General features: G+C 33.0%; 1 protein-coding gene across 1 annotated transcript; it reads left to right on the top strand.

The window, feature by feature from the left end:
* The first annotated feature begins 490 nt into the window (after positions 1-490).
* LOC147407314 (uncharacterized) lies at positions 491-9,108 on the top strand. Its single transcript, XM_086435818.1, has 4 exons — positions 491-649; positions 930-1,032; positions 1,792-1,864; positions 8,879-9,108. Exons 2-4 carry the CDS (start codon positions 948-950, stop codon positions 8,922-8,924), a joined length of 204 nt encoding a protein of 67 aa, XP_086291944.1. The 5' UTR covers positions 491-649; positions 930-947; the 3' UTR covers positions 8,925-9,108.
* The last annotated feature ends 14,399 nt before the right edge of the window (positions 9,109-23,507 follow it).

Below are 23,507 nucleotides of genomic sequence, written 5' to 3'. Positions count from 1 at the left end.
ATTAAGATAGGTACTTCCTCTCTTATTCTTTCACAGCTTTGATCTCAAATTAAAACCCTATTTATTTTCTTTCAAAATCCACAGGCTTCAACCTCAAACAAAAAATACCGTTGATTTTTTTTTTTTTTTTAATTCATATCTTCAATGATGATCTGTAAAACATTTGATGTCTTGCTCAAATTTTTCACCATTTTTTTCTTTCTCAAAGATCAAATTTTATTTGATGTTAAAGGTTGAAGACGACGACTATTGAAGGTGAAAACATAAGGAAAATGAGGGGTTTTTTTTTTGTAATGATTGAAGATGATGGTATACATTGATTCAATTTTTTGAAAGGTTTTTATCGGGTCATATATTATCGAATATCCGATAGATTTTTAGAATTCGAATTTGAATCTTAATTCATAAGACTCGTCGGATTTGGGATTCGAATTCGGATGCAGTAAAAAAAATTCGGATTCGAATTCGGATATAGCCGTATCCGATTCAATTAGTATCCGTTTGCAGTCTTTGTACTTTGTAGTTGGGTTGCATCCTTCGAAAAACAACACACGAAGGGAGATAGAAACTAGAAAGAGGTTTGTTTGTTGGCAGAAGCTTTGTCTCGAGCTGGTAAAGAACGATCCGATCCACCCTTCTCGATCCAAAGGTACATGAAATAATTCTCTCTCTGTCTCTCTCTCTCTCTCTGTCTCTGATGCTCTCTCATGGAAATTTAGAGAGGATTGGACGGAAAAGAGGTTTTCGATCGAGCGTGACACGGACATCCCTAATATTTGTCAGGGATGGATGACTACGTGTCGACCAATTGGTTTGGCCGGTTGAACTGGATCGGTTAAACAACCAGCCCGGTCTTTAAAAACATTGTTGGAAGTTGGAACAGATCTCCTCCTTAATTGACAGTTTCTTATTGATTGATTCTATTAAAGATATACAAACAAAGGGCAATGAACTGGATTCAGCGCAAAATCTACCTTTACAATGTCACTTTCGGACTCTACATGTTAGATTGGTGGGAGCGCTATCTCTTCAGTATCCTTTTTTTTATTTTTTATTTAAAAAAATAAAAAATTGTATCTAGGGTTGTGAAATGCTTGCTATTTGTTCCTTTCAACCAATTTACCCGTATTTTCAAATCTAGGGAAAAAAGAAAGAAGAAGTTGTCCACTGTTGAACACAAAATGTAGTAAAAAATTTCCTCCCTCCTCATGAATTTCATTAAGAAATCACACAAAGCTTTGCTGTCCAAAATTTCATTGTAAAACTATGTAAGTTTTGCAGCTCGAAATTTGCAAATTTATGACAATTCGCAGGTACCAAGCAGTGCTAAGTGTCCTTGAATATGTGCAGTAAATCTAGACATTACAAGTGCTAAAAGGTATAGGCTTAATGCATATTCCTGGTGCAAACCTGTTGTGAGTGAATAACCATATGCATATTGTTGTTAAACTTATATATATCTTAATTTTATTAATATTAATTAAAGTTATTTTCGTTAATAAATCAAATGGGTTCATGAGAGGCTTATTATGCCTCATGTTTCTGTAGGTTTAACCGCCTTGCATTGTGTGTTTGTATTTGAAAGCATTCAAATTTTATCTATATGGCTGAAACTTCAATCAATATGATATTTTAATTTGAAAAATGGAAAAAATGTGGAATTGGTAAATTTCTAATGGTCAAAATTTCGAAAATTTTACAAGTTGCACTTCTTTTGTGCATTATGAGAATGAAATTTTTCTGTTGTTCTTGGTCAAATTTGTGGGTGTTTTTGAGTCTTAACTCTAGTAGATATATTGATGATTGTGTTCCTATGGTTTATATGCTACAATGGATCGCGGTCTGCAATGGAGTTTTACAGAAGGTAATGTTCATGCTTTTGTTCCTGATTTCAGCTCCTTAAATGAGTGCCTATACATGTATGTATATTGCAACTAAGGCATGCATAAGTGACTCTTAATCTCAGTATTCATAGGAATTAAGCTCTATTCGTCTTTGACTGATAACCATTGCCTAGTTCGAATTATGTAGCTATATTTTTTTTGTTAAGTTCCTTAATTATTAAATGTTAAGTTATTTATCTTTTTTATCTTCCCCTTTAACTATCATTAATGATAACTTTTAGGTATGAGCTATAATTTGACTGTAGCATTTTGTGTGATGTAACACATCTTTTAGATTTTTCTTTGTTGTATTAGATATATGATACATCTCAACATATATTCTGAAACACTAGGCAGTGTCATCCTTCATTTTAATCAGCTTCAAGTTAAAACATTACTTCGAAAAGACAGTTATGGCCCAACATCCATGTACTAATTTTTTTTGTAATATTATAGGCCTACTTATATTTATTCATGTATCCGATTTCTATGGTATGGAAATGCCCTCTTTTTATTTTCAAATGTTCTAATTTGTTTTTATATTCTAAAAACTCTAATGTGAGGTGTGTATACATATACCTATATATATATATATATATATATATATATATGCACAACACAAATACCCTACTCTTCTCTCAATTTGCCCCCACACCCATTCTTTCTTTCACAACTAGTGGAGTCCATCTCCCTACTCAACGAATATGCAAGGCTAAAAAATCCATTGGTGGATTGCCCGTATGGTTTACAGATTACAAGACAAGAAGTGATAGAACTCCATTCCATATCATTTATTGTTTTCATTTCTCTCAGTTTGGTTCACGCTAAAGAGAGGGCTTTAATATTTCAACTTGGGTTTGTGTAACCACATTGGAGCTGAACAATGCAAGCCAGCAGCCACCATCACCTCCCTTAAGATTAATAGAAAGAGAACAAATATAATTGGAAAACGAACCATTTCGAACTAAAAGACAGAAAAATAATGGGGCTGAAGGAAAGAAAAAAAGAAGAATGGAGATTCTATTGCAAACTTCTACTATTTTTTATTGCATTTTGTTATCTCCCATTCTTACTTGGTTTCTACATTCTTGAGCTCTTCGACTTTTAGGAATTTCAAATTTCTGTGTGTAAAGGGGTCCATATTTTTGGCTCTGGTTGTGCACCATCTTTTTAAGGAGTACTTACGTATTGAATCTCAACAGTTGGAGCATTGAACTGCATTTTATGGGAGCATGATCTGAGCGTTGATCAATATACACAGACCATGAAAATCATGGTTTGAGAGCAGGATGGTTACCTAGCTTGATGAATTCTTATATCTTCAAAAGGAGGACATGCTTTGGTGTTTAGGAAGATGCTCAAGACTCTGGAAGAAGATCTAAAGTGGAATAAAGAGGTTTTTCTCAGTTGCTGCCATTGATGGGGTAGAAGATGATGGTTTTTTATAGCTAGAGAGTAGGAGGAAGATGGTGCCTTTAAAGGCTAAATAGCAAAAGTTGGCCAGATGGGAAGAAACCAGCTGGAGGTAGAAGTCTACAAGTCAGATGATTGAAAAAGGGTGTCAAAAGTACAAAGTTCTTTGATCATATTGCAAATACGAGGAGGATATGCAATGAGAATCGTCACCTCAGGGTAGATGGAGAGATAAGAAAAGGAAAAGATTGGAGATTAGGTGGTCAAGTTCTCTTTTGTGCTTGTCTAGTAAACAGCATCAGTTTAGACCTTGGCTTGATGGTTGGGAATTTGACAAATTATTCATGAGTAGTTTTCCGGTTAGAGGGTAGTAAGGGAAAGGAGATGCTGAAGGTTATTAGATAGTTAGATGGTGACAAGGTTCCAGGTCTATATAGATGTTTACTGCTTTCTTTTTGAAATGTTGAGAGGTTCTTAGATGTGACTTCATGGAAATAGTTAACTAGTTTGAGGATGATGTATAACAGGATTACCTTCATAACTATATCTTCCTCACTTTTATCCATAAAGAGGGAACAAGTTTGGTTGATAGTGTGCATAAAATCATAGCCAAGGTAGGCTTAAAGGGGCTTTGGGATGCATGATTTCACCATGACGAGGTATTTGAGGAGTTTGTAGATGATTGATGTTATTCTTATATCACATTAGTGCATTTACTCCAATCTTCAATTGGGTTCCCTTGGGATCATGTGCACAATTGTCTGGGTATATGATTGTGTGGATTGAAAGTTTCTAAACTACAAGTTGGGGAGTGTGGATTTGGTAGCAAACAGAGGAAGTGGGTATGTCTTCGGCCTTGTTCTATATTTTGGTTAGTGGGCCCCCCACCAAATTCTTTAGAGTTTATTGGGGTCTAAGGCAAGGGTATCTCCTTTTCTGGACGTCGTCCTGCTTGAGGCTTTGGTTGGGTTGATGTCTAAGGATGCCAATAGTGCCAAAAAAACGGAGGTAGGAAGTACCACTTGGTTAATTGGAAGTTGATTTGTACTCTAAAGAAAAATGGAGATTTGGGAATTAAAGGTTTAAGACTTACCAATAGGGCCCTTTTGGGAAAGTTGATTTGGAGATTTGGGTAGGAAAGGAGTAGTTTGTGGAGGAGGGTGATTAAGGCTAAGTATGGGGAGAAAAGGTTTGGGTGGTATAGCGGCGAGGCTAAAGGCAAGTTTGGTAGTAACGTGTGGAAAGGGATTCTCAAGGGTTTAGATTAGTTTGATAGAGGGATCACTTATAGAGTGGATTTAGGGGACAAGATCAAGTTTTGTGAAGATAGATGGTGTGGAAAGTCGACTCTATCAATTCAATATCCTTCTTTGTACATTTGTTCTTTGAAAAATAACTGTTCGGTTCAGTAATGTCTGATTTGCAATAGAAGTATCACTTCTTGGGATCTGGGCTTCAGAAGGAATTTCAATGACTAGGAGATAACGGAGGTAACATCTTTTCTAGATCTTTTGAATTCTGTCCAATTCAAGAGATGAGCAAGACAAGAGGGAATGGAAATTAGCTAAGGACAAGAGATTCTCAATTCGTTCCTTTTACAAATTCCTTCTCCCTTCGTTCGATAATTATATTTGGGATTTCATCTTTTGGTCAACTATTATCCCTTCTAAGGTTTCCTTCTTTGTTTGGCTTGCTTCCTTAGGGAAGATTCTTACCTTGGATAATTTGATAAAGCATGGTTAGATCATTCCAAATTTCTACCCCTTATGCTTGAATGATGGGGAATCTGTTAATCACATTCTAATCCATTGTTCTTTTTTTCGAAGTATTTGGACAGACTTTCTCTCTCTTTTTCGAATGGATTGGGTTCTCCCTCGAGCATTCTTCTCGTTTTGGAAGGGTGGACTTTAAATATTTTCTCTCATAGAAAATGATACCTTTGGGCTATTCTTCCTTCTGGTATTGCTTGCGGTCTTTGGAGGGAGAGAAACATGAGGGTGTTCCAGGGCAAGGAAAGTACTTCTCATGCTGTGTTTATGAGATTTTGGGGCTACTCTGCCCATGGTTTAAAATCTCAGTTTGTATCGTAATGTTTCGTAACGAAACATTTCGGTTTTTCGAAATCCCGAAACAAAACTTGATTGAAACGGAAAATATTCAAAGTTTTGTTAGTTTTTTTTTCTAAAAACAGAGGAGAAAAAGGAAGGAAAGAAACAAGAGAGAGAGAGACGGACATGAGTGAGGTCACCGATTCGTCGGAGTTAACTTTTACTGTGTCGGATTCAAGGTAAAACCCAGCCGTTTTCTTCTTTGTCTTCTTCGAGTTTTTCTCCCTTTTTTTTTTTTTTTTCTGAAATTAACAAAGGCTGCTTGGCTTTCATCGAGAATATGCCCTTGCCTTTAGTCTTTAGTCTTCTCTTGAAGATTGAGGTTATTTACGATAAAAGACCCATATTTCTGTAAATATCTGAAAAATCCTCTGCTTTCAAAATAATGATATGCCCCTTGACCATAGTCTTGTATGAAAGAATTTTGTAAAAAGTCATTTAATGTTTCAAATGTTTCGGGAATGTTCCGTATTGTTTCAGTATCTTTTCGATTTTCTAAAAAATCAAAACATTAACATTTTAAACCATGGCTCTACCTTTGGTCAAAGTTGAACAATGATTTCTCGGGGTCCTCTTTCAATGATTTTGTGTTCAAATGGGACTCTTAATGTGATTCTTAGTGCTTCTTTTGTTCTTGTTTGTTTTGTGGCTTTTTTAGCCTTTTTAGGTTTCTTGCTTCTTGCTCTTGCTTGGGGGCTGCCTCAGCCTCCTTTTGTATCTCCTTCCTCTTTTTCTATAAAGTTTTACACTTATCAAAAAGAAAATAGTGCCATGGAGAGGATTTTTTTCTGTGGGCGATAGATATATCCATCTCATTGTTCGTCGAAGAGGCTTTTTTTCATTTAGGGGAGTCTTATTCTTAGCTTAGGTTCTCGAGGGTTTTTTTCCAGTACTTATTATTTCACAAAGACTTGCCATGGTAAGGAAGAAGGGGGGAACAAGCACACTTGGAGAGCGCAGTACAACGGAGAGTTGTATGCTGCGTTCGGGAAGGATGAATCGCTCCCGAAAAAGAATCTATTGATTCTCTCCCAATTGGTTGGATCGTAGGTGCGATGATTTACTTCACGGGCGAGGTCTCTGGTTCAAGTCCAGGATGGCCCAGCTGCGCCAGGGAAAAGAATTGAAGCAGTTCTCGCCCTTTCCTCGTCTCTTTCTCTTTCTTCTGTGCTCTGAGTGCTTCCCCAGTCCAAGTTTATGGCACTACCTCAAGATAATGAGAAAGTGAGGCGGATAGGATGCAACTCTAATCTAAGGACCTCATTTCCCTTCTAGGCCACATTTGACTTGACGATCAACTTAAGAGCCATATATGTGGAGTTGGAGATGTAGGTAATCATAGTGTTCTGACTAGTAATTTGAATTGTGGTGTAGGGTGCTTTCCCTCGGTCTATTTGGGCCTTCCCCTTGGTGCCAATTCATGCATTAAAATTACTTGGGATCTAGTCTTCAAGAGGTTTGAGATGAAGATTTCTGTGTGGAAGGGATATCTTTTCTCTAAAGATAATGATCTTACTTTTATCAAGATCATCCTTTCAAATTGACCAGCCCAAATTTCAATGTTCCCAAAATATATGTGGCATTGAGAACGGAAAGGTTGACGAAGCACTTGTTGGGGAAAGGGTTGGGGAATGTGGCCTGGGCTTAGTATGTAGCTAGACATTTCCAGCACAAGGCCAGTTACATCCTCTGCAGTGTATGGAGAGGAGACAAAGGTCTTGTTTGGGAGGATATTTAGTGTGTTGATGCATGATTGAAGTCTTTTGCTTTTGTTCATGATGTTGGGAGAAAAGAGGAACCTTATCAGGGAGTTGGGAACGCAGGTCATTTATGGAATCTAGGCCTTAGGAGGAACTTGACCAACTTGTTTGTTTCTCTTTATGCCCAGATCAGTGGGTTTGTTGTTTCATTATCTGTGGAGGATAAGAAAGTTCTCTATTTAGTGAGAAAGGGAATTTGTCAGACACACCTTTCCATTATGTCATTCATCAGGCTTACTGTCAACACTTTCTGCTGACCATCTTTGGGGGATCTCCTACAACCTATTCCAAGGTGGCATTTTCTGCATGGTTAGTGTGCTTGGATGAGATTTTGATAGTTGGTGCACTTGATTTTTTGTAAGAATATTATTTTTATTCTTTGCTTGTGTAAAAGGAGTGGTGAAACAATTGATCATCTTTCCTTCACTGCTCAGTTGCTAGGATTGTGGTCCTTTTTAAATCTCTTTGGAATCTCTTGGACTATGCCAAGAGTGGGAAGCTGGAGATGTCATGCCTTCTCCACCCATGGTCATATTATTTACTCCTTACTTCCGTTGCCATTATTTGGAGTATTTGGAAAGGAACAATAGACTTTTGAGGAGAAGGTAGAGTTGGTGGTGCTGATTCTTGAGATAAATGCTTTGCTATTGAAATGGCAGTTGTCCCAAACTAACCATGTCAATGTAAACAAGAAGAATCACTCCACCAACCTCGACTGTTATAAATTGTAATATATTTGTAGGATTGTAAATTTTAATGATATTGGAGTTTAGATTTCTTCTTAGTTTAGTTATTAGGTAGTGCTCTAAGTTTGCCCCTTGTTTAAGTTTCATTTTTAATCCAATTTGATGTCACCTTCAATTGATCTAGTATCAAAAGAGGACCATTACTAGCTGTTGAAACAAAGTGAAATTGATCAAATTCAATGTAGACATAATTAAATAAAGCGAGCCCTTCATTTGGGATCTCTCCCAAGCGCTACTCGGCTCAGGCCACATACTAGTAGGATGCTATTTGACAGTGGTTTTAGCAAAAGCTAAAATGAGTATTGGTAGTGTGATTGTGAAAAATGCTCGTGCTTTCAGCGTTTCCAAGCCAAGGCTAATTAAGAAACACAATTAAGTAGTTGAATTGCAATTAGGGGAATGGATTTTTCATTTTGATTTGATAGTTTTGGGGAGCTATTCCTATAAGAAGCTTCAAATAAGACTGTCTTCATGTAAAATATTATCCCTTTTGGTATCTATCAAACTCTGTATTATTGGACCCCTTTGAGTGGTATGATTCAAATTCTGAAACACTGTATACACCTTTCACCTTGATAAGGAGAGGATTTCTTTCATGATCTTCATCCATACACTTAAACGAATGATGTATAATGGACAATCTAGGCCGAGAGAGAAAATTTTGGCCTGGATGGATGACTAGTGTGCCATGTGCAATGGGGCTCATCCCTGTCAATTATGTCTTGATGTTCTAAGTTTTAGTTTCTTTCAGTCTGCATGGTGGATGAATAAATGCACTTTTAGCTGCTTTTATGGGCCTCTGTACATGGATCAGTAAAAGAGATTCATTAAAAGAAAAGAAAAAGGAGTAAGAGTTGCTAATAAAGCAAAAGCAAGAAGTATAACACATTTTTTCTGTGTCAAAATTTTATTGCCAACCTTTTCTATTTTACTAAGTGATGCTGTTTAATTCTTTTTTTCTTTTTCAGACATCTCAAGGTAAAACTTGGGTTTGATGGGAATCTAACAACCTGATTGGTTATTGAAGAGTATGGAAGGGTAATTCTCTTTAAAGTCTGCTGTTTGATCTGATCGTGACTTTGGTACGCTTAGGAACTCCATGATCTCGTTGTAATAATACAATTATTCATGTCGCGTGCATATATTTAGAACTTCATTTTCTTGAGAAGGTTTTCCAATTCACTTTTCTTTATCTTTAGTTCAGCTTTACTTTGCTTTTTGATTACTTTCCCATGCATCCCATAGTTCGTTTGACATGACCCACATATGTATCAATCCCAATCCTTCAATTACAAGCCATCTGCTTGACGGGCTATGTATTAGCATAGTGAGAAATCAATATGATTCTTGGGGTGCAGTCCATGGTTCCAAACTGTTTGAGAAAATATTCGATCTTTCATTCTTTGTTTGATTCATCTTGGGCTGTAACTATGATTTTCTGCTGAACTTGGCCCTGCACAGTTGTGTTGTAATGCCAATAGTTGCAAGTTTGCAGGTTTATTGGGCAGGCACACATGTGCGTGCGCTCCTTTGACCATGAAGCTTTGTTTTTCCTGAAAATGTCCCCTATGCCATCAATTAATTTATGGTACTGTTATTTACGATAGTTTTGTAATTTTATAAAGGTGGTGTAGAATTTTTCGAACAGTTCTTTTATAATATAGATGATTCAAACCTTCCTTTTAAGTTCAAAAAGCTTTTGTTTGGATTTTTCAAAATGTCATAATTTTCTATCATTAAGTTTATGATAAAATATTATTATTAGAAAACTCTAGCCAAGGTGTTTGGTAGATGATCTCTAGTTTCTTATTAAAAATCTTCATTTCCTTGTATGGAGGCTTAGAAATGTTTTCCTTCCAACTTTTTTTGCTAAAAATATTTGTTCAAAATGGATTTCTCCTGTTTTGTAAAGGGATCAATCTTATTTCCATGGAAAAATTCCAATGCTCCAACTTCATTTTTCTATGCAAAAAATCCATTGTCTCCAACTTCTCTGAAACTCCCATCTTTTTTTCTTGAGGGCATTTAGTCTCTTATAGTAGACCACTGTCAAAGGGTGTCATCTGTTCGAAAACACAAGGTATCTCAAACGTTCACCAACCCGAATTTGAACATTGAGAGTCGTAAGCCTTAGAGTCCAAGGGACGGTATGCAGAAATTAATCCTAAAATCGCTTTTTTAAGTCTTAAAACATACAGTTCTTTAACCAGTCCAAAATGATTATGGATCGGATCCCAATTACTCAATCCAGACCCGTGGTTATTGGATTGGATTTTGAATCGGACCCAATCAATTGACAACTTTACATGGGCTAGACCCACTTTATTAGACATCTAATCAACAACATTCACTCCCATCTTATCATGGAAACATACCAATCATACCATTTTCTTTAAAAGTCAAAGAACTTGATAATGGAATAATTTGAATCATGAATGGAGTCAATATCATGGCTTTGGGTGGGACCCATTTAAAATGATAAACTACTCCCTCCTATACTTTCCACTTTAAACCAAATTTAGACTTAAAATAGCAATTTGGTATCGTGTCACTATTAGATTAATTATGTAGCTAAACATGGTAAAACAATGAATCATGGATGATGGGGGACCCATCTATCTAAATCAAGTGTTATAGAAACTCTCTTTAGAGGAATAGTTTATCTTTAGAAAATAGAGATGCATGGAGAGGGATGCATATGCTTTTCCACAATAGTTGAAGTCCTAGATATTTCTTTTTTTTCTATTACTTCGAAAGTGAGAGTTTATAGAATTAAAAGGTAAATCGAGGAAAAAAATCCTTTGATCTCATCTGCGCCTTCCAATAACTACATTATTTAGATCGGTATTAAGAATATGATATATTCTATGTCACATTAGACATAATTATAAAATCATTTTTTATGATTGAGAATTAATTAGTAAGGTATACCGAGGAGCAAAAGGTCTTTGGTCTCATCGGGTGCTCCAATAAGTATACCATTTAGATTGGTATTAAGAATAGAATAATGATTTTTTGATGCCCCATATATGCCCCCGACATGACATGGGTAAGAATCATAGATTTTTTTTTTCTTGGGACACATTACTGCACGTGTTTATGAAGATATGCAGTTGCCTATCCAGAGGAAAAAGATCTATAATTCTAGCCCATGCCACGTCAAGGAGCAAATTGAGGAGTCAGAAAATCCTGACTATTAAGAATATAATATATTCTATGTTAAGTGAGTCATGGTTCTAATTTTTTTTTTTTCGTACGATTGAGGATTAATGTTAATCTCTTGAATGGTCAATATCTTGATTTAACAAACTTTTCTTTTGCATTTGTCCAAATCTCTTAGGCGTATATTTTGGATTTTGTGAGTTTGTATTTTGTTTGGTTTAAGATTTTGTCTTTTGGGATATGCACTGAATAAATATCTTGTACGTCAATGAAAGATGTTAAAAGATTATATTTTAAATTTCAAAATTCAAAATTTCTAGTACTATGGGTTGAAACAAATTTATGCACCAACTCAAAATTCAATATAAATGAATTGACTTGGCTGAGTTTAAAACAAAGATTTAGAATCTTCTCTGTAACAAAGTTCTGAAAGCAAGGTTTTCTTGTTTAAAACTTTTTTTTTTCTGATTTGGATTGGATTAACTCACTTTATCTCCTATATATCAATATGCAAAAAGAGAGATGGAGTCAAACTTTTTTTTTTTTTTTTTCTCAATTAAAATGTTGATGATATGTGAAGTACTTGAGACTAATAGAAACAACCCTCCCTCCCTCAAACACCAAACATATATGTAATATAATATTTTATGAAAAAATCATCACTCAAATGAATGAGTAGTCATTGACCCATATAAATTCATAAGGTACCACCTGACCCCATAGCCCATATCTCATGATGACAGAGGAGAAAGAGAAAAGGTGAAAAGGATGGGCAAATGCATCGTGAGAAGATCTCGTGGCCTTAAATAAAATAGCCAAGGAAAAAAAAATATTTAGAAAACACTTAAAAGGCACGTCGAGGATGACATTTAGGACTTGTTTGGATTGACAATTCTTTTTTTTTTTTTTTGTTGAAAAAAAGGACTGAGTTGAATTTTCGCCTTCAATCGATCTTTTGTCCCCCCACCACCCAAAAAAATATGACTAGGCTGCGATATACGGTTCAGTTGTTTCCTTCCTTTGCACATATTGGTTGTTCTCCTCCAAAATTACAGAATTGGCCAATGCACATTAGAGGTGTCAATGGTCGGGCTTGAATCAGTTCCATGTATACTCATAATCAAATTCAAATTTAAACATCGATTTCGGTTCTGATCGATTTTGATTCCGAGTATGAGACCCTTGGAAACAGAATCAACCCAACAAATACCTGATACCCATTGGATATCCGTTAATAATAAAATAATAATAATTTTACGTAATTACTAAAGGTCATTTTGCTCAAATGGATTACCATATCACAGTCCTCTAAATTTCATCCAAAAACTCAGATATAAAATAAAAAAAAAATGTTTTGATCCAAGTTTTTGAGAATGGATGGCTATCGAACTTCCACCTTACTTTTTGAAAATTCAACGGTGAAAAATAAATTTTTTTTATTTTTTTATTTTTTTTCAAAGTTTATAGAATTTTGTCCTCCACAACTCTAAATCATCGGATTATGGATTTTGATGTCATAAGGTGAGCCCAAGGACCCTTAGTAAGAGTGAAATCCATACTAAGTAAAGCTAGTCAGATTCTTCTATTTGTTTGTATTATTTGAACTTTGAATGACATGTTTTAATATTTAAAAGGATTAAAAATAAGAAAAATATAACATGTTAATCTATGAGTACAATGTTGTTCTTCTTTGAAGTTGAAACTTGAGAAGGATAGAAGGAAATATGGATAGACGTTTAGAAAATAAGAAGGGTTGAGAATTGAGACTAGAGAATTAAGTTATTTGTTCGAGAAGATATTGAATATTGAAATATCTCTTCATAATTAGTAATTACTATTAATTTATTATATTATTAAATAATAAATATAAACATCTTTTTAAATAATTAAAAAAATAAAAAATACCATATGTACTAGTTTACCCGATAGATACTCAATGGAGACCTAATTCTTAATGGGTCCTTAAAATGACTACTCATAATCGACCTGAAAATTAATTGGGTCTCTCGTAGTAGATCCAAAATTGATTAATCGGTTTTGGGTACATTGGATAATTAGGTACCCACTGACACCCCTGGTACACATCATAGGTTATGTGAAGACCTTGACCCGATTCTTAATGGAAACCCAATATTGAATATAGAAATATCTCTTCATAATTAATAATTATTATTAATTAATTATACTATTAAATAATAAATATAATCATTTTTTTAAATATAATCCCTGATTCTTCCACACCTCTCAAAAATACATTTTTGTTTATATGATCAATAACAACAATCTTAGCTTACAGGAAGTTGAGTTTAGCCTCTAAAAGATACCCAACGAACAAAATGCAGTTGGAACCTCGAGTTAGGTATGGTGGGACCTTGGCCTATTAGAGCTCTCGTCTACTAGTTGTGATCATGTAATTGAGTTAAAGTTAGACTAGAAAAGTATATACTTGATAAAGCTATAAAAGCAGAGGTTTGGATATCAGGCATAGGTCCCTACCTCCCTGTACTCCAAAAGAGAGAAGAGAAAGTAGGAGGCCAAGCAACCCGAGAGCCAAATCGACCGAAAGGAACCCGACATAGTGGTAGGAACTTTCAAAAATATTTTTATTTGGTACAATAATTGCAATTCAAACAGTAAAGTATTAGAACCTTTAAGAAATCATAATTTGTTGATGGTTAAGAAAAAGGAAAAAAAGATAATCTAATTCCTAATGATCAGTTTAGTAGTATTTTGATGTGTGTTTCTCACACTTCTCGAACACGAAAACAATTTTTTTTTTTTTTGGGGGGTTAAAATTAGCTCTTGTAATTAGATCTAACAAGCACTTTTTCAAGTACAAAAGTTAAAATGGATAAAACGAAAATTTTCCAAAATCAACTTTCCATTTCCAAGAAACTCAGGAAACCTAAATAATATTTATATTTTCAATTAATAATTAAAATACCCGCCAAAATAATTTTAAGATATTAAATCAATAATGAAAAAGACCAAAACTTAATAAAATTATCCAAATAAGTTGTTCATCAAAAGTTAAAAAATATCACCAAATTTTCAACAAGTAGTTTTCTAGAAGTGTGCTCCCAAACAAGGCCTAAGTATCCTGTTAAGTTCTTTTTGACATTGTCAATAATGCTTTAGCTAATCTCCCATTATTTTTGCTGAACTTCTCAACTATCATAATTAATAAAATTGACAATTCCAGCACAGACTGGCAAGTACAAATCATGATACTAGTGCCCGATTTGGACGTAAGGGACGTGACTTTGCGTCTTACCCCACACACAGAATTATTCAGAATGATATATTAGGGGTTAAACTACAGGTAAGAATGTTATGTTAGGCCCACAATTCTTTCGCATGTCGGTTCAGATCTCCTCACCACTTTCGAATGTTACAATTTTAGATTATAATATCCTATTTTGGTTAATTTCAATGTTTTTTTTTTTTGAGATGAAGTAATTTTGTTGTAGGTGGTGTATGATAAATTACAATGTGCATATGATATCTCCAGGCGACACATGTAAACACAAAATCTCAAGAAAAAAGTCCAAAAGAGATAGGTCGACTTAATATGTTAAGGGTAACGTTAATGGCACTCTAATTATTACCAAGGGCACCCCATGCCATAGTAAATAATTTTTTTTTTTTTTTTTTGTCTTATATGAGTTAAAATCTTTGGAATGAACTAAACTTTTTATTTTATTTTATTTTAAAGATAATCAATATAATGAAGAGATCATCCTCACTAAAAATTAACTTATTTCAAAACTTTTAACCCATATAAAACATGCAGTTTGACTATGATGTAGGGGCACCCTTGATTATAATTGAGGTGCCTTTAACACTACCCAAAAAAAACATAATTTGTCTTCAAAATTTATAAATTTGCATTGTAAATTAGACCATCAAGTGTATTATCAATTCTAAAAGCTGACAACAAGATATACAATAATAATTTCTTTTTTTTTTTTTTTTTTTTTTAAATCATTTGATGGGTTGAATTTTATTATGCTTATTCAAGTTTTATAATAAATTTTTGTTTCTTAAAGAAATTTTCCATTCTTTCTTGAGAATTTTAAGGATTTGATCATTGGTTGAAGATGATGTTCTTCATCCTTAATTATTTTGCTAAAAATGCGAGGCTGCCACATCATTTAAGATGTGTTTGTATATGATAACTTTGAAAGAAATTTCAGTTCACACATTCATGATTTGAGATTAACTTAGTTCAAATAAAACTTGACAAACAACTTGAATGATGAGTTCCCAACATGGTTTCAAAACTTGTCCGAGATTGAAATGTATCGCCTAAGTCATTGTGGTATTAGGCACGGACATGACAGATGGACAAATTCATTTTTCAATTGAGATTTAAAACTTCTCATTTTTAAACAAAATATCTCAAACATATCGAAAAACTCGTCCAAGACGACTTAGTATATATCATGGACGAGACATGAAACCAAATTTTAAAACCATGATTCCCATGGTCATCCAAATTGGTGTAGTATACTTTGTTATTCGAATACTAGGTAGTATGACTTTGGAATTAATGCTGAGTCCTATATAACACTAAGTGCACAGAGGGCACATAATAAAAAGGGGGACTCGGAGACCAATTAGTTTAGAAGTTCCCACGTGAAGTGTTAAAATGGAATTAAAATAAATGCAGGGCTTTAGAAATTATTGGAAAAAGTTTGCATTATAAGAAATGACACGCTTTGTCAATCAAACTAATGATGACAAAGTAATCATGCTAATCTTTCTGTTATAAGACAGCTTCTTATCACTCAACTGGCAAGCCGATTTGGGCCTTTTTAGCACGACCTTATCATCATCCAAAAGAACTTTTATTTATTTATATTAATTTTTAAAATTAGAAACAAATATTTTTTGAGAGAGATTTACCCACAGACCTAACTGTTGCATTTTTTTGGTAAAAAAAAAACTCCCTTGAGTTTGACAATTTCAAAAGAATCTTACTTTATGAAGTTTGTTACCCACCAAACCTCACTTTATCAAGTTTGTTGTTGAGAAAACCCTGAAATTAGAATTTGTGAAGGATATTTTTCATACATTGACACGTGGTAGTTATGAGATGATTAGGTCGAATATCCAACCTAACAGTGAAGATCGGAAGAAGGAAGATCGAGTATGGGAAATGAACCTTAAACCGAGATTTCGAGAATCAAGGATATAGTTTGAAAATATCGTACCCCTGAAAATTAGAAATTTAACTATATTCACGACAATCAAAGGAAGTCTCAAAATAGATGAAAACGGTTGGAACAAAAAGAGTCGTAATCATGGAGAAAATAAAGGAGGAAGCCCTTATAAATTGATGGGCATAGGGCATTTGAATTTAGGAGTGCACATGGTTCGATTTGATGGCAAAATCATAATTGAACCAAATATGATCGATTCTACAAATTTAGAATCGAAATCGAACCAATAGAACCGAGCCAACCCAAATCAACCTTGGTTTGGTATGGTTTGGTTTGATTCGATTCTTATACTTATTAATTTCAATAGTAAAATTTAAATAGTTGAGACTTAAAACTAAACAAAATAAATATTAAAATTTTAACATAAACAAAGCATCACACATAGCACATTAAAAGTCATGAGAAAATTAAAAAATAAAGCAAAAAAGCTAATTTTAACACTTACCTTGTAAAGGAAGATTAAAGATCAAAGACATTCTTAAAATTAATATCAAGAACCCGAATCAAAATGTTGTTTGTTCAAAGTCAAATTTATCATTAACTAAGAAAATATATCAATCTACAATAACATAAAGAAGACAATTATGCATTTATGCTAACTAATATTAAATATTAGAAAGTAGAAACATTAAATGAATAAATAAATTCACAACCATCAATGATTTTAGTTAAAAGACATAATAAAAACAAATATAGTATGAAAAAATATAGAAATTAAGTAAACAAACAATAGAAAATGAATAAATACTTAATCATAATTCATGTTTATGTCAATCCAACTTGAACTCTAAAAATAAATTTAAATAAAAATCATCCATCAAACAAAACAAATGTCTTACACACAAAAATAAATACACCTATGAACATATGTCTTATATAATATAAGTCAATCCAAAATGAAAATTAGAATTAAAATCAAGTAAGTCCATATCATTTCTTCTTTCATACTCCAATCCATAAAACCTAAAAATAGAAAAATAAGCATCATCATTATTGAATAGGCATTTATTATATATAATTTTAGAAAAGTAATTTACTTATAATCACAAATGAAAAGGTATTTGAAAATCAACTAATCACTAACAATATAGAAATATTTCATCATCTGGATTAACTATAAAAGTAAAATGAAATGAATTTTGCATTAAATATAAGTATTATTATTTTACACATGAGTAAAATGAAAAAAAAAAAAAAATAAAAGATTACCTAACTCAACTTCTTCAAGTTCTTCTAACCTTTCTTTAACATCAATTGGAAGAATTAAAGCACGTAATTAATCTTGTCCACAAATCAAGTATTTCACTTGCTTTGGGAATAGGAAACTTCGAAATTGATCTAATATGCGACCTCCGATACTAAAAGCACTCTCAGAAACACAATGGAAACAAGAATGGATAATAAATCTTATGCCACCTTAGAAAATATGAGATATTTAAAAAAAATTCATTTTCCACCAATTCAAAATTTCAAAGTCCAAGTTTTGCTTTTTCACTTTTTCTTCCAAATATTTATCTACTTTCGATTGGCATTTCACATTTTCTTCTTCTTTTACTAATCGATCGATCAAGATCCGTCTCATTTGAATTCTTAGTAAAATCAGATGAATAATCAATTTGATAGGAGTTATGAAGTTAATATTGTTCAAAATTTTGATTCATTGATTCCTTTACCTTCTTAACCAAGTCATCAACCTTCATAAGTGTATAAATGTTTGAGTAGCAAAATTTGACATACATCTACTTGTAACAAAGGTCTAACACTACCACAACCAATAGCATCAAGTTTACTTTATCAATGTTCTCTTATCAAAAAAAATTTCATCTTTATTGATATAGAACTCAAATAAGGATAAAGACTTTTAGACTAATCAAAAATAATGTTTTTCATAGCACAAATTTTATAAAAATACGTATTAACAATAACATACAACGAGTTTACTATGCGTTTATAAGTCTCATAAAAAATTCGTAAAAACTTAGTTAATATCCGATCATAATTCCAATCTTCCTCGTTAAGAAGCTCATCTTTGAGTTCTTTAATAAACTGTGGTTCTTGTTCTTCCAATCATCCAAATGTTTTTAAAACTTTACTGCGGTATCCAACATAAGGTATGTTGAATTCCATCTAATTGAAACATCAAAAACCAAAGAACTTTTACATATGATTCTTTCTTTGTCAACACTTTTTGAATTGTTGATTTATTGCTGAGAACTTCTAATGTATTTCACAACACCACAAATTTTAACAATCGAATTATGCACATTACTCATCCCATCATTCACAACCAAATTCAATATATATGCACAACACCTCATATGTAAGAATTTATCGAATAAAATGTAATCATGTCTTTTATTTAGCTTTCTATTTATGTATCCCACGACAACATCGTTGAAATTTGCATTATCAATCGTAATAGTGTGCATATTTTCTATATCTCATTGAAGCAAACATAACTCAATCGATTTATCAATTTCCTCACCTTTATGACTTGTAACTACACAAAAATTAATTATCCTTTTATGTAATTTTCAATCTTTATATATAAAATGCGCAGTAAGGCACATATATGAGATATTTTGTCAAGAAGTCCACAAATCTATTGTGAAAAAATTTTATACATATAATTATTCAACAAGTTCTTCAACTTTTTCTTCTCAGATGTATACAACTGTGAGTAATTTCTTGTCACCGTGGTGCGAGATACTAATTGAAATTTAGGTTGCAAAACATTTAAAAAGTATCAAAATCATTCATGCTCAACAATCGTAAAAGGCAATTCATCAATACTAATCATCCTAGTCAATGTATCTTTACACAACTCTTGATCAAATTTTCAAACGGTAAGGCTACTATCTGTTTGTCCTACCTTTTGGAATGATAATTTTTTTTGTCTTTTGTCATTATTGTAGGGATACTTGAAATATTTACTCGAATATTTTCTTAATGTGCTAGTCTCGTTAGTACTTGAACACCCATAATCTGTACCACAGTAATTGCATTTAACCCTTTCTATTTTCCCTCCTTTATCAATTTTTATTTTGACACCCAAACATCAGGTTTTAATCTACAAGGTTTCTTTCAAGTGGATCTTACATCTTCTTTTGAGGTTGCAGTGCCAACTGCAAAATTATGAGCAATAATTAGTTCAATACTAGGAGTTAAAATGTTCATGTCTTCAATACTTGACATCTAACAAAAATAACAAACTCTTAATTAATTAAATTCAATAATATACACTAAATGTTATGTCAAAAGAAGTAAGGTAATTATAAAAGCACTTCACTAATTAATAAAGACAACCCACACCATAATCGAAAATCCCATAAAAAATATTTGAATCAAACCATTTGCAAAGAGATTCCATTAACCTTTCTATTAATAATAAGCTATGCTGAGATGACTTATAAAATACAAATCATTTAATAGAATAACATGTAAATCTTCTGCATTATTGTGAAAGAAACTTTTATTTTATACAACATTATAAACAAAAACACAAGAAAATATTAAAAGAGTAAAAAACCTGAAAATCTAAATTTGATTCAAATTTAAGTGTTTATAGATTATAGAATGTAATAGAAATTAGGGGAAATTACTAAAAAAAAGTAAAAAAGAAACACTTTCCTTACAATTTTGTAAGATTCCAAATCTTACTAAGAGTCCTAACATTGGCCATATCATATTCGGGATAATGGAAATCTATATGAGATGTGAATGACCAGAAACAAAGGTTTATTAATCAATTTGGTTTCACAAACTTATTTTCTTTACAAGAAAGTAATAAGAAATCTTACCCTACAGACATCTGGTAAGTCATTACCTCTCTTTTATACTAAAACTAATTATTCTTAAATTCATTCTCTCTCAAACACAATAGTCTTTAGTGATTGAACTTAGGGAAATATTGTGTAACATTAGTCCAATAAAATCATATAAATTGAATTTCCACTGTATCAATATTTTTTTCGGTTGTGGACAGAGAGAATATCTAAGTAGAAAATCTTTGTAACTCTTTCATTGGGCTAATATGATTTCGAAGAAGGAGGGTTCCTTGAACTCAGATGGTTAAGATTTCGTCCATGGGTTTTTTTCGATAGAGAGACAAAGAGATGTAAGAAAGAGTCGAAATAAATGAAAATTGTTCAAGACAAGGACATTTTCAACCAACTAAATTGATCATAGTAACAAATCAACTTATTTGCTGTAATAGTTTAAAAGTGTCGTTAATTTCTGAATGCAACAAATTTAAGGAATTCTTCGCTAAATTTTCCTATTATTAATTAAATTAAATTTTTTTTATTATTAGTTAATAAAAATTTATGATTCTACAAAGTTTTAAAATATAATAATATAAAATTATAACACTTTACAAGTAAAAGGAAAAAAAATCATTGGTTAAATTGGAAAGAATGAAGATGAATGAACTAAAAAAACAAAGTAATGGGTACACTTTGTCAATCAAAGCTTCTCTTTATATTAACACAATGGAATCACAGTGTAATTTGTGAACATAGTTTTGTCACTAGAACCCAAACCCCACACCACTCCTCCCTGCCTGCCATTAGAGAACTACTATAAAGAGAAGTCCTCTCAGAGAATGGATTGAAGCAATTTTCCCCCTTTTTAAGACCTCTTGTGATCCCTAGTAAGAAAGGATGTCTGAAAGCTTCTTTAACATACTAAAATGTTGGATAGTTCAACAAGAGAGAGAGAGAGTTGTGTTACTTTTTTGTTTTTTGACGGGGTGGCAAGTATCGAGTGACGAGGTAAAAGGAGACGATGACTAGGATTTTTTTTCACAGAACTTGAAGAAGAGAGAATAGATGAAAGAAAGGGATTTGAGTGTTTGACGTTTTTTTCTTTTAGGATTATTTGATTTCAAATAAATATATGTATTATATAATAAATATAAAAATTGGTTTGGTTTGATTTTATTATATTCCTAAATTGGAATCGAATCGAATCAATCAATTTTTTTTACAATCCAAAACTGAACCGAATCATGCTCAAACCGAACCAATCAAATCCAAAAGGTTTTGGTTCGGTTCGGTTATCGGTTTGACCTGATTTAATGTGTACCCCTATTGGAAGGTATGTGATTTTTTCCTTTAAAATCCTAAATACTATTTTATTATACTAAGGTTCTTACTTGGGTGTCGGAGAGGTGTTGTTGCAGGTACACCTAGGTGTATAAGAAATGAGGAATTTAAATTCAGTGGGAATCTAGAGGTAGTGCAAGTTTTTACATTTATAATTTAACATCGTCCGTGAGAATCGTTATAAGGAGAAACAATCAGTATGGTGAGAACAAAACGAGAAGGTCCTGAAGAACCAATGAATCTGCCATTGGTACCACAAGACCCTCTACAGTCGGTACACTGCTTGTTGACAGAGATGAGAGTAGAGATGTGACAAGGGCTCGAATATTATAATGATGAGATTCAAGCAATAAAAAGGGAAAATGAAGAACTTAGACAAAGGTTAAAGAATGAACCAAAACTAAGAGAGAATTGGGAGAGCAAGACATGAACCACCACCTCCCGTAGAAGATCATACAAAGATTGATCGGACAATAAATTCAACAGGGGTAAGAACTCAATAGGGAAGTTCAGAGGCTCAAAATCCCATGACAAGGGAAGAGGTACAAGAGCTGTTGCGGATGAGGGACGAGGAACAAGTCAGGGGAAGAGATTCGGGGCATCACGTTCGAAATATAATTCGGGAACTCTGAGGGTCGCCCTTCTCACCAGCAATAATGGCATCCGACCCTCCAAGAGTATTTCATTTTCCGAAAGTTTAAAACATTTGTTGGGACGAAAGACCCAATGGAGCACATCCTTTATTACACGAATCAGATGATGTTATACCAGAACGACGACTCATTGTTGTGCAAACTCTTCCGGGTGATATTTAGACATAGAGTTGTGTCCTGATTCTAGGGATTGTCCTCGGGATCAATAAGAAGTTTTTTCGAGTTTGAAGAAGTTTTCGTCGGACAATTTATACACCTTAGGAAGAGGAAGGTCGGAAGGTATGCGATTTTCTCCTTTAAAATCCTAAATACTATTTTCTTGTACTAAGGTTTTGACTTGGGTGTCAGAGAGATGTTGTTGTAGGCACACCCAAGTGTATAGGAAAAAAAGAATCTGAATTCAATGGGAATCTCGAGGTAGTGCAAGTTTTTGCATCTACATGATCCATGCCATAAAATCCAAATTTATGCGGTTCATATGTTACTTAACATATCTTGGAGTGGATTCTAATTGCATCAATTTGTGCATATAAAAACATGATATGACACCACGAGGTTATAGAGGAAAAAAATTATAAGAACTTAATATATATATATATATATATATATATATATATATATATATATATATAATAGAGAGAGAGAGAGAGAGAGAGAGAGAGAGAAGAGAGAGAGAGAGAGAGAGAGAATAAAGTTAATTTTAAATTGTGAGTTTGGTAGCCATTCATTTTGAACAACTACAATCAAACTCAAAAAAGTCTTTTTTTTCTTGTTTTGTTTTGAATCTTAGTTTTTTCCATGAAATCTAGGACGTTTTGATGTTGGATTGCTAATTTGATAATCCATATGGACCTAACAACCCTTAGTAAGATTTAAAATCTTACTAAATTAGTCATGATAATCTAATTCATAAAATAAGTTTTGTTTAAGTATCAAACTCGATGAAGCTGTGGAGTTTTTGTAATAAATAGCAACACTAGGTCTGTCCTGTGAATTTGTATTTCTTTTTACTCACTTTTCTTGTTTGTCAATAAAAAAAATTGAGGCGGACTAGCCTTACTAAGTTGGTAAGGATTTCACCCTTACTAAAAGTCCTTGGACTCACCTTGTGGCATCCAAATATATCAACCGATACTTGAGGAGTGTAGATGAAAAAATGCTACTTACTTTCAACTAAATAAAATTTAAAAAGAAGATTAATTGTAACTGTTGAATTTTAATTTAAAGGTTAGGAATTATAGGAAAGTCCCATAACCATCCATTTTCAAAACCTTGATCAAACCCAAAGGAAAGTGTTTTCTGAATTTTTTTTTTTTATGAAAGTTGGAGAGCTGTGCTGTTGTACTACTGATGCGGTAATCCATTTGAACAAAATAGCTTAAAAGCTTATTATGTTACTTTGTAATTGCCACGTCATCACAGTGTTGATCGCAGTGTAAAAGAAGGTCAGAT

Source organism: Akebia trifoliata, chromosome 3 (assembly GCF_017979445.1).
Source record: "Akebia trifoliata isolate Shusen 1 chromosome 3, ASM1797944v1, whole genome shotgun sequence".
NCBI lineage: Eukaryota > Viridiplantae > Streptophyta > Magnoliopsida > Ranunculales > Lardizabalaceae > Akebia > Akebia trifoliata.
Note: the sequence above shows the minus strand (reverse complement) of the source record. Positions and strands in the feature narration are given on the sequence as shown.